At 37.9% G+C, this 12,301-nt stretch overlaps 1 protein-coding gene across 4 annotated transcripts in view; it reads left to right on the forward strand.

Annotated features, from left to right (window-relative positions):
- GALNTL6 (polypeptide N-acetylgalactosaminyltransferase like 6) overlaps window positions 1-12,301 on the forward strand; it is a 967,667-nt gene that overhangs the window by 356,250 nt on the left and 599,116 nt on the right. For all 4 annotated transcript variants that reach the window (XM_036888959.2, XM_036888958.2, XM_036888957.2 and 1 more), the window contains one exon: window positions 3,340-3,448. In XM_036888959.2, the coding sequence (XP_036744854.1) occupies window positions 3,340-3,448 (109 nt within the window). The remainder of the gene's footprint in view (window positions 1-3,339; window positions 3,449-12,301) is intronic.

The following is a 12,301-nucleotide window of genomic DNA, read 5'->3' on the forward strand; positions in this document are numbered from 1 at the left end:
GTCTCCCCTACAGTCCACGAGCAGCAGGGTGGGTAGAAAGGAAAAATAAAACGTTCAAGCAGCAGGTCAAATCACTGACAGGTAAGCAGGTAAGACCACCTGGGCCAGGTGTATGAAGTACTCTCCCAGGCTTTAAAACATATGAGTCATCAGCCAGCCAGGAGGGCCTCTTGCCCCACGTGCCAGAGCCCGGCTGAGGCAGCCAGTGCCATGACAGTACGGAAGCTTTGCGAAACAGCCGCTGTGCCCACCGTCCCTGTGGGTCCTTGTGCTGTGCCGCTGGGAACTCTGCATAGGAAAAGCATCGTTTCCTGGAACTGGCAATGGATGTCCCGTGAGCTGCTGTGTTACTTCACAGCCCTGGGCGAGGGGCACCTAGCTGATCGCTGTGGGGGTCCTGTCGTCCTGCTGCAGCCCGCCCCGTGGGACCCTCTGCACCTGGCACGGAGCACACACCATGGAAGGGGCCCTGGTCTCCACATCCCATCCATCCATCTCCTCTCACCTGTAGTGCTGCCACCCCCAGCCCAGCTGTGTGGCATGTACAACCAGATTAAAGTCCTGAAGCTGCCAACCTCCTCCTACTCAAGGCTGGGCGGGCTCGCTGTGTTTCCCACTGGCATGATCATTTGGCCTCTGTCCTTGTCCTCTCTGTCGGCCTGGAGGGCGTATGGCACCCATGGAAACCTTCACCGAGCTCACCCACTGAGCCTTAAGACGGCTGACAAAGCTCGTCCTCACTGACGCCAAAGTGTGTCAAAGGAGAAGAGCTGTCCTCCAAGATAGGACGGCTGTGGACGTGATCGCTGCCGCGCTGGGGGGGTGCCCTCACCTCGCCAGGATGCTGTGTTCCTGTCTGATGCGTCTGCTAATGGGTCTTTATTAAATCACGTGAGGACACGATGAGCTGAGGGCCCCGACCCCCAGCCTCAGCCGCCCAGATCGTGGGGCTCCTGCTGGAAGCGATCCTTACTGACTTGGGGAATCATTGTCTTCATCTGTGTTTTCATTTGCAAGTGCCTGCGTCGTGGCTGCGGCTTCTGCCTCCAGCTAGTGGAACCCCTTGCTGACCGCTCAGGGCACAGTGCGAAAGTTGGGGGGCGTTGCAGTTTTAAGAGCCAGGCACTAAGGGGAGTGCTGGAGGAGATCACGGCTTATGCGACCCCTGGGTGACCAGAGGGCTGGCCCAGGCAGTGGGCGCCGCTCGCCCCCTCCCCTGTCCCTGGAAGGTACGTTCTCCCCCATTCCCACAGAGGAGCATGTCCAGGGCGCAGCCTTGAGGGAGGAAGGTGGTGTTGAGGTCATGGGGACTGCACGTGACTGAACCCCATTAACGCCTCCACGTAAACTGTAAGATTCCTGGGTTCCTGTGGGGTGGGGGAAGACCCAGACAAGCCTCACGTGGAGGTTTCCCTGCCTGTTACTCCCGTCCCCTCCGCTCTGCAGCGTCCAGAGCCGCCTGCTCCGGTCTCTCCTCTCCCTCTGTGTGTGGGGGCCCGGGGTGGCAGGGGGAGCCCATAGGTAACCAGAGAAGGCTTTGCATTTTCGCAGTTCACAGAAAAGAGTATCTCCACTTTTCGTATTGAAATTTACTTTGAAATTACCTATTTTAATCTGATGGTGATGGCTCTATTATGAGTGTTATATGAGTGTGAGAGAGTTTCATTTCTGCTCAGGACTTAACTGTAAATGCATGGCTGACACAAAATGTGATTTATGTTTCATAGTTATTTGATTATTTAAAACTTCTGATTTGTTGCTGACTTTTGGTAACATTTCTAATTATGAAATCACTATCAATTAGAAAAATGAGTGACTTTTTAAATAATGTTTGCTCTTATACCCCCCAAATTGTCTTTTTTCCCCATTTCCTCCTATTTACCATATTCTTTTGTTTATCTTTCCATAACTTTTCTTTCTTGTCATCCTCTTTTTAAAAATTAACCTCATTATCTTTAATATTTTATATAAACTCACCATCATCCTTGCAAGTTTATTCCTCTATTTTTCTCCCTAACCTCATCACTATCATGAACAAATTCCCTTTAAATATACAAATAATAATGACTTGTTTTGGAAACTCTTTCCTCCAATTTCAGCTATCTTGTTTTCTTCTTTGCTGCTGTCACTTTAATACTAAGTTCCATTTTTATCCTTGCCAAACAAGTGGTCCTTTATAAGCTATAAAGATGGACTGCAGGTAGATAATTTTTCATAAGCACAATAGTTGCATTATTTCAAACTAAGAAGACATTTTATTTGCCTTGGAAAGGCTCTTAGAATCAAATTTCCTCACTGAATTATTCATCTTTTGTTTTACCTACCTTGAAACTTTAAAAGGTTTTCTTCTCTTCATTCTATGGATGTATTATTTATTTCCAAAAATGAGCTAGGAAATTAACAGGGAAGTGGTATGTGAATATTAAATTATTCATTTTACAATACTTGTCTACTAAGATTGAAAGTAAATTTCAGTAAAAACATTTTTTTTTGTTTCTTACCATCTAAAACAAACACCATAAAGAAGAGGAAGTTTCAGTGACGTACACAGAAATAATTTTCAAACGGACTCTGAAACATATGGGGTTTTACCCAAGTACAGAGCATGTATTTTGACTACAGGTGTTGAATAGGTAGTAACTTCAAGTACGAGTATGACCATGTGCCATACTTTACAGAAACCTAGATGGGAGACAGGATTTAATAGCTGCTAAGACCACAGTTCTGGTCTTAACAGGACTAGTGCAAGTCCTGACTTTGCCCCTATGGCTTAATTCCAGTTTAGTTCTCTGGGCCTTAGTTCATTTGGCAGAAAAATGGAGATTTACGGTCAGGGCTACCATAATAGTTGAATGATCTTCTATACTGAGTATTTAACGTAGCAGCTGGCACATGATAAGCATTCAGTGAATGGTTGCTAGTGCTATTATCAGTCCATTCATATATACTTGACCAAAATGAAGGAAAATGTACGTATCACAAACAAAATTAATTCCATTTGATATTAAAATTGGTAGCATTACTAGTATTTATGTTCTGCGCATGTGAAAATTTATGTTCAGAGAAGGAGGTGCATTGAATATTTATATCCCTGGATGAAATAAAATAGAAAATGGTGAAGGTTGTGGGTGACACACACTTCTATTTTAAAAGCTGAAAACAGGTTTAACAATGTGTATTGATTTGGTCACTAGCAATAGTTTTCTTTTTAGTATGCTCAGAATAATCACATATTCAACCAATAATCTATGAGTGCCTATTATGTGCCTGGCTGTGTTTACCTGTCATGCAAAAGGAAATACCTCCTTTTTATGCTCTGAATGCTTTCCTTTCCCACAGACCTTTCCGCTGGGCCTGGGAGATGGGCAGTTCTATGCATGGACAGATGCTTTGAGAAGAAAGGACTGGCATGACTATGAGAGCATTCAGAAAGAGGCTATGCGCTCAGGTACGAAGTTCAGTGTAAGCCAAGGGGCTCTTTCCTCCTGCAGTGTTGCTTAGAGGATCGCTAGAGTTTCTTCTGCATGTAGGAAGGTACGTCTCATGCAGATATTGGAGGTCCATGCTGGACAGAACTAGAACAATTTCACGTTTCAGCTAGAGAACAAATAATGAGTAGCCGTTACAATATTCGCTGAAGAAGAGATCACTAAAGTTTTAGAAATTCCTAGTACTTTATCCTTCCAAGAGGCTTTTTCAGTAATTTCTGGGGATGCCTTGGGATTTGTCAGTGAGACCGACTGGGTAAATGTGTATGTTGAGCTAGGCTCACTCAGCAGGGCTGAGGTATATCTAACTGACAATGTAAAATAGCAAAGGGGTACCGCGACCCTGGACGTCAGCAGGTGTGGGACACCAGAGCTGGGGACCTGGGCTGGCAGCACTTGGGCAGACAGACAGTCGGGTAAGCGGGGTCAAGTAGGTCTGTACATGTGTGGCAGCATTCTAGTTGTGGGCTAGGGGTGGAGGAAACATTTTACTTCTTGGAAAAAGGAATGACAAAATAAGTCCTTCTAGGAGGATTGAAAAATTAGGTTGTTGGAAACAGGGATTCAGAAGAGCATTTAAGTAGAAAGTGACAAATGTGAATGAGAGATGATAGGAAGTCCAAATTCTGTTCTTCAACCGAAGGCGCTCTGGGTGTCTTCATAGGACGATGTCCTAGAAACAGAACTGTCGTCTGGGAAAGACATTCGAGCAGCATGAGACACTGCATTCCGGGTCCAGTCAGCAGCCGAGTTACTGTGGCCGCAGTGTGGGGTCCTCCCGGCCAGCCTGCCTCGGAACAGCCCGTCAGGGAAACCGCAGGGAGGGCATTTAAATAGTCATGGAGTGGTGCAGGGCTGTGAAGTGTTCTCCGCTCTGGGTCCCATGTGGTTGACATTATTACAGTCGTCTTCCATTTCCTTCTCCAGTCCTTAGAGATTCAGTGTTTTCCAAGGCTCACTGTCTTTGTGCCTTGGCCGTGACCCCAGGTTCAGTCAGGGAAGGGAGTTCTTTGCAGCGTCCGCTCTTTGCCAGCCTTCTGCTCCTTATTTTTTGCACTTAATCTGCCCTTTACTAATCCAACCGTCCATTCTGCTTTCTAACCACAGAATGCTCAGGTTTTCTGGAGATGTTCACATAATTTAACCAAATGAGCTGCCACAAGTTAATAATTAATAATAGTAATGATGATGATAGAAAAAGCTAAAATGTATTGCATTGCATAGATGTTTTGTACTAGGTGGTTTACATATTTATTTTATTTATACTTTACAATGACTTTAATAGATACATATTACTGTCCCCAATTTGTTAAAAAAAAAGAGAGAGAACTGAGTTAAGAATTTATTAAATACTATGCAAGGTCAAACAGTTAATAATCAGCTGAGCTAGATTGAAAGCCATGTCTTTGCCATTTCTTATGCTTCATTACATCCCCTTGTTGGACATCAAATAATATTTGGCCACTATGGCGTAATGACAGGGGCACATGTGGAGAGAGAGACACACCTAGGTTCATATCCTAGCTTTTCCATATGTGAGCTGTGCAGGTGGCAAATGAACTTATCTTTCTGATATCCTAGTTTGCAGAATTGCTGTAAGGATTAAAGATAATATACCTAAACTAACTGGCCAATTATTTGGACATACTATAAACTCATCTAATGATAACTGTAGTTATTAATCCATCCAAGTTTCTTTCTCCTGAATTGGTATGCCTACCCTTTGCTTGAGCTGATGAGTTTTGGTTATGAAGTCCAGTACTTCACATTTATTGTTCTCTTCTGGATAAACATGCCATTTATACCCTCATCCTCATTTGGGTCAAGAGAAAATTGACTTGCAGAGAAAATTGGTAATATAACAAGTTTTCTAAAGTGCAAATTTCCTGTGGAATTAAAAAGCTTTTAAGTGCTAGGATATTATATGATTCATGAGAAGATACAGGACAAATGCAGTAGGCTAGAATTCATCAGTTTTTAAAATAAGTGAAATATAATATAAATAAAAGGACTGTACACACACACAAATATATATGGAAGTATAGAGTGAAAATCAACATCTCTGTTGTCAAGATTTGGGCCAAAAAAAGATCATCTGTTTTGTTCAGTTCCCTCAAAGTTTTAAAATTTGTGTTTACTCTTACTTTCTCTGTACAGTTTTTTGTACCACCTATGTATTTAGAGCTAAACAAATGCTGCATTTTGCTGGTGTTTGGACTTTATCTAAAAATGGAGTCATACTGTATAATACTTTTCTTTCAAATTTATTTTTGAGATTCATCCATATCTGTGTGCAATTTCTAGTTGATTCATTTTTACTGTTTAATTTCCTACATTCTCCACTTCATGGGCATTAAGGCACGCCCAGGTTTGAGTTATTGCATATAATGTGCAATAAGTATTTTTGAACATGGTTCTGGGGTAGAGACAAGATTTTCTTAGGGTACATATTTAATGGTAGATTTTGTAGGTCTAAGAAATGCACATTTCAGTTAAGTTATGTAGCCCATGACAAACTGTTTAATTTTTTTAAAAAAATTTTATTAAGGTATTATTGATATACACTCTTATGAAGGTTTCACATGAAAAAACAATGTGGTTATTGCATTCACCCATATTATCAAGCCCCCACCCACACCCCAATGCAGTCACTGCCCATCAGTGCAGCAAGAAGCCGCAGATCCACTATGTCCCTTCTCTGTGCTACACTGTTCTCCCTATGATCCCCAACAACTTGTGTACTAAATATAATACCCCTCAATCCCCTTCTCCCCCTTCCCACCCGCCCTCCCCCGCCCCTACCCTTTAGTAACCACTAGTTCCTTCTTGGAATGGCAAACTGTTTTCTAAAGTTGATAATGGATGGGATTGCCACTGTTCTACAGCTTGTCAACACATGATATTGTCTGACTTTTTTTATTTCTAATTTGGTGGTCTGATAAAATCTTTCATTGTCACTTAAAATTGCATTTTACTATTTTCTAACATAGTTGGTATCTTTTCTTATGCTTATGCCTTTTTTTTGGTAAAGTCCTACTCATTTCTATTTCCAGTTTTGAAGTTTTCTTCTCTTCTTTATTGATCCACATAATGCCCTTCATGTATTTTGAATGATATCCTTTGGTGGTTGTAGATGGTGAAAATATCTTATCCCACATTTGTAGACTATTTTAACAAAATCTCTTTAGGTATTGCCTAATGAATAGAGGTTCTTAATTTTGATGTAGTTAAATTTAGATTTTTTTTTTAAGGATTACACTGTCTTTTAAAAGCTTGAGAAATTTTACCTTTTATATTTAGGTCTTAAATCTAACTGGTCTTCATTTTTATGTGATGTAAGGCAGGGGCTCCAATATTTATTTAGTTTTATCCAATTAGATAACACTCCCCAGCACCATTTATTGGAAAATTGATCTTTTCCCCCATCAATAGGCCATGTTGACTCTTATAAATCAAGTTTCCATGTTTGTGTGTTCTCTTTTTGGTTTTTTAATTCCATTTTGTGAGTAAAAGTCTCTGCTTTTCTTCTTGGGGAGTGTATTACCATTCTTAACATTATGACTTTCTTTAAAATTTTAGATTTGGTTTGTCACATTTCACACATGCACACATAATGGAATTTTAGAATTATATTGAGTCTATTCAAAAATTAAGGGATAATTGACCATTTGTTAATATTGAATCATCCATTCAGTGGCATATAATTATATTTATTCACTACTTTATTATCTTTAGGGATGTGTTTGTAACTTTATTGTCAGACATTTTTAAGTATTCCTAAAAAACTAATATTATATGGGTATTATATGTTATTGATTTTATGAAATTCCACATTGTAGCTGGTATATAAAAATGTTAGTAATTTTTAATATTTATTTGAATTTAGAAAGCTTTCTAAAGTTTTCTATTAATTGTAATCATTTACCTAGAGGTTACTTTGAATTTTCAATGTGGATATTTATAATATATCTACAAGTAATGACAGTATTTTTAAGAAACTTTTTCTTTTCATTCTAGATCTTATAATCTGAGTTCTTTTTGCCCTGCTAATATGCTTGCTAGGAACCCCAGTGTAATGCTGAATACTGGGCATTGTTAGCAACTCTGAACTTGTTATGGTTCTGACAATAGCAGATCAAGCTTGCGAATCTGAACTAAATCTGCTTTTTTATTTATTACTGGATTTAGTTTACTAATATTTTGTTCAGCATTTTTAAAATTTGTATCTATGAGCGAACATTAGCCACCAGCTTTTCTTTCTCATAGAGTCCTTGTCAAGTTTTGGTAACAATGTAATGACAGCTTCATAAAAGGACCTGAGTAATAATTCCAATTTTCCTACACTTTGAGATTGCTTGTTATTTTTTTGGTTCATAATTATGAAAACCTTGTGGGTGAAACTATCTGGACCTGAACTTTTCTTGGAACAAAGATTTTTAATAACTGGGTTGCCTTTTCAAATAGTTATCAGACTAGTTGATTACCTATCCTGGAATTATATTTTTCTAGCCATTTGTTCATTTATGTGGGTTCATATTTATCAACAAATTGTTCATAATGTACTAAAATATTTCATGATATCTGCAATGCTTAAATCTCTATAGTTTTTTCTTTAAAATATTATTTATTTGTGTCTTTTAAAAAATGTTTTCTTAATCTATACACCAGTAATTTTCCAATTTATTAAACATTTCATAAACCATTTAAAAAATTTGTTTATAGTACCTATTGCATTTTTCTTACTGATTTATTTCTTTTACTTTCATTACTATGTTTTTTCTAAATTAAAAAATAGATTTATAGATCCTTAATTTCAGCTTTTCTTCTACTAAGCATTTGGACTAGTTAGGGCTCTAAATTTTCCTCTAAGTACCATTTTAAGTACATCACACTGTTCTGAAAACTGAAATTACTTGAACACTGAAATTACCTTCAAAATAAGAAAATCCAGAAATCTCAAAAGTCTTTATGACAGTGTATCAGCAAATAGGCAGCGTGCATGTCATTAAATGACTTTGCTGGTTTTTGCTTTTGCTATTGCTAGGTTATGTTTTGTTCTAGCAATCACGTCTTTGTGGCATATTTGATAATCTTCAGAATATCCAGTCTTTAAAATAACTATTTTTCATCAATTACTTGATTCATAATTTATAAGAAATTACTATAAATATATAAGTAAAATAAATATAAATATAATTAATAAATTAGGTGTAATCTGAGGGGAGCATGTTGTTAAAGAAGGTAATGCTTTCACTTTTGAGGAAATGGAAATTTCTTGCAATAGAAACAGCAAAGAGGCGATTGAAGCAAAGACTTCAAGACCTTAGAAGCAGCACTTTCTGGGTCCTTTCTGGGGAATTTGTGCCCTTGCAGTTACATCACTTTAGGCTTCCTCAAATTTGTTAGGAGAAATCTAGATAATGTTCAAAGAAACCAAGAGCTGTTATTATTTCGTAATCTTACACTTGTTTGCTTTGGGATGAGCATTAACTAAACCAATTTACCTGTAGCAGAAGAGTATCTAACAGCATTACTGGGTCAGGAAAGGTTCCTGGAAGAGGTAAACCAAACTTTAAGGATGAGGCCTGTTCTGTTTCAGACGAAGTTGGCTTTCATTCACTTCTCTGATCTTGTTCTCATGAATTGCTACTAACTCAGTAATATTTTTAGGTGTGATTTTTTCTAGCCATACATTTTCTACATATGACCCCATTATATTTCAGTTGGTTTCATGTCATTTGAGAATTTATTGACACTAGATTTCATCTTACAACAGTTTAGCTATCTCTCAGAGGTATACTATATCACAAAATTGATAAGCATCCTTTTTGAATCATCATTCAAATTATTTATAGCAGTTGAATGGAAGGAAATGAAAAGAATTCCTTTGCTACAGTATGAGAAATAATGTATCAATTGATATCAATGCATTACTTAATATACATTGTCATATTACACATTATCCAACATAATTGTTATAGCAGCTAAAAAGCTATCCAGGTGACATTTCTCCATATATAATTTGAAGAAAAATGATAATAGATTTCTGAAATAAATATAAACTCTGCCTGTGTATTTTCCTGGACTATGGATCCAATAACTTGTGCTGGATATGGAGAAGAAGATGCGCTTAGTTCAGGTAGCTCTTTCTGAATTAGTCTATGATGGTCCTTAATTCTCCTAATATCCTTTCCCAAGTGGTAACAACATGCTTTTTAAGTAATATGTCTAGAAAGACACATGTGTGTTTGTGTGTACGTGTGTGCATGCACCTGTGTTTTAGGAAGTCATTGTTAATATCTCTAGAAAATTGTTTCTAGAAAGTACTTACTTTTAGTTTTGAAATTTGAAAGCTATTTTTTGTCCAATTTTTATGCTTTATCACTGGCTTTTGGATTTCAATAACAGTGAACTCCACATGAACAAAGACTTTTTCAACTCTTGTATTTGGTCTGTTTCTTTGAAATAGATTATGCCCTCATATAATCACAATCAACTCATGCATTCCACTATAATCCTATGAAATTATATCTAACATTTCACTATTTCCATTTGTCTTAGTTAATCATACTTCGAGGTTTGAATATCCAAGGTTTTTATTGAGTCTTGACACTTTATTCATTCATTCATTCACTAATTCAACAAATACTTTCAGATGTCACTGTATTTCAAACATTGCTTCAAACTCTGGAAGAAAAAAATAGAAATGAGCTACAGTGGTCCCTGGAAAGCACCCACCACAGTGGAGAGGCTTCGTGGTTACTGACACCATGGCCGTTCAAGTCCAAACCTTTACCCTCTTGCTTAAACGGTTTCCGTTTATATCCTAACTGATCTCTTTGGCCCATAGTCAGCTCTTCAAAGAGCAGCCAGAGAGATCTAAAAATGTATAACCCAGTCATTTTACTCCTTTGCTCAAAAGCTTACAAAAATGGATCATGATATTCAAAATTAAATCCAAGCCCAGTCCCTGGTTATGGGATCCAGTATGATCTACCCCTGACCCACGTCTGGCTGTCTCTGTTCTGACCTACTGACTGACGTTCAGTCTCTCTACTGGCCTCATTGTCATCTTTGTGTTTTCCTCAGCAGGCTAAATATGTTCCAGGGCTTGTTCCTGCTGCCTGGAAGACTCGTAATCCCTATCTTCACAACCCACTCTCCCCTTCAGTAAAGTCACCAGACCATATATCACAGGCTTAGACAGGCCTGTCAATCACCATATTATACATACACACACACACACATACACACACACATACACACACACACACACGGCATATCATGTTTTAACCTTGATATCATGTTTAACCATTAACTCTATTTTTTCATTCACTCTCTATCCCTAACCCTATTTACTTGTTTATAGCAATTACCTTTCTATTTATATTTACACACTATGTATTTATTTATGAGTTAAAAATTCTATGATTCCCTGAAGTATAATTGCTTGCCCAAGGGCTGTAAATCACAACATTATCTCAAATCATTTGAATTGGGCTTTGTGAATAGTGATATTCCTGTATTAGGAAAAGCATTGTGAAAACCTGACCCAACATAATTGCTACTTTTCCCTTCTGGAGATTGCTCCCCAGGCCTCCTGAGGCCTCATGATCTAAGTTACTAAGGGTTCATACTAATTGCTCTGAATTTCCATAGCAAAACATCTAAAGGTATGAATTCAAACACTATTTGAGACATAGGATTGTACCATGCTTTAAAATGATTAACAGTAGGCTTCCCTACAACCATGCCCTTTAGTGCTGATCAGGGACCCATTTTGCTCTTAAATGGCTTTATTCTACATAACTGAACAAGATTGCTAACCAAACAGAATGGGAAACAGAAATGTGCTTCATTTGGGACAGACTGTAACTACTTTGCATTCAGGAAGTAAAATATGGTAATTGTGCTGTAACTGCAGTGGGTCCTGGTCATCTCTGATGGATGCCTCATGTCTCTGAAACAGTATCTGGCATCTGTTTTCATTACTGCCAACAATGAACACTGTCTATTGTTAATAGTTGAGTATAATGTATACATCTCTGATGTGCTCGCAATGCATTTTATAATGATATTTGTTGGGAGGTGGTCAACTGTGAGAAGTATTACCAAAATAACATTCATTGGTATTCATTAGATTAAAATTAACTCTTAATGAAATACTTCCTTTGACAGTGACCATATAATAATGAAAATGTAAAATGAAAATGAAAAGATTGGGAGCATTCTGTTGAGATGTATCATTTGTATGTCTAATAATAGAACAAAATTAGCTGAGACTGAATTGAGTGATAATTTTCTGGGGAAAAATCCCTTCAGTATGAAAATAGCAGTAGCACTGTCTCAGGAGATTTATTCAACAGTCCATTTGTACTAAAAAATAAGGCAAAATTAGCTTTCAAAAATAATTTAATATACCTATTGTTGCAAAACTGGGAATATCTATTTAGAAGTAACTTCCCGTGAGCAAGTGTGCATAACATGAATTAGCTTTCTTTTCCTCATTAGGAAAATGTGGCTTCATTGTAACACCTATCACACAGACTTATTTCAAGTGTTAATTAAATTATGTAATTAATCTAACTGGGCTGTAGTTATGCTCAGTACATTGTTATTTCTCTAGTCACATAACCCTGATTCCTGTGCCTATTATGATTATAACTTAAGTCACCTGTTGTCATTTTTCTCGTGCCTTCAAATCTAGTCAGTTGACACAAGATACCCCCAGATTATCACTAGGGTATTCATCTTAACTGGTACTTTAAGTAGAGACATCTTTCTTAACTTTAGGATTTCTTATTGAAGACAAA

Source organism: Manis pentadactyla, chromosome 1 (assembly GCF_030020395.1).
Source record: "Manis pentadactyla isolate mManPen7 chromosome 1, mManPen7.hap1, whole genome shotgun sequence".
NCBI lineage: Eukaryota > Metazoa > Chordata > Mammalia > Pholidota > Manidae > Manis > Manis pentadactyla.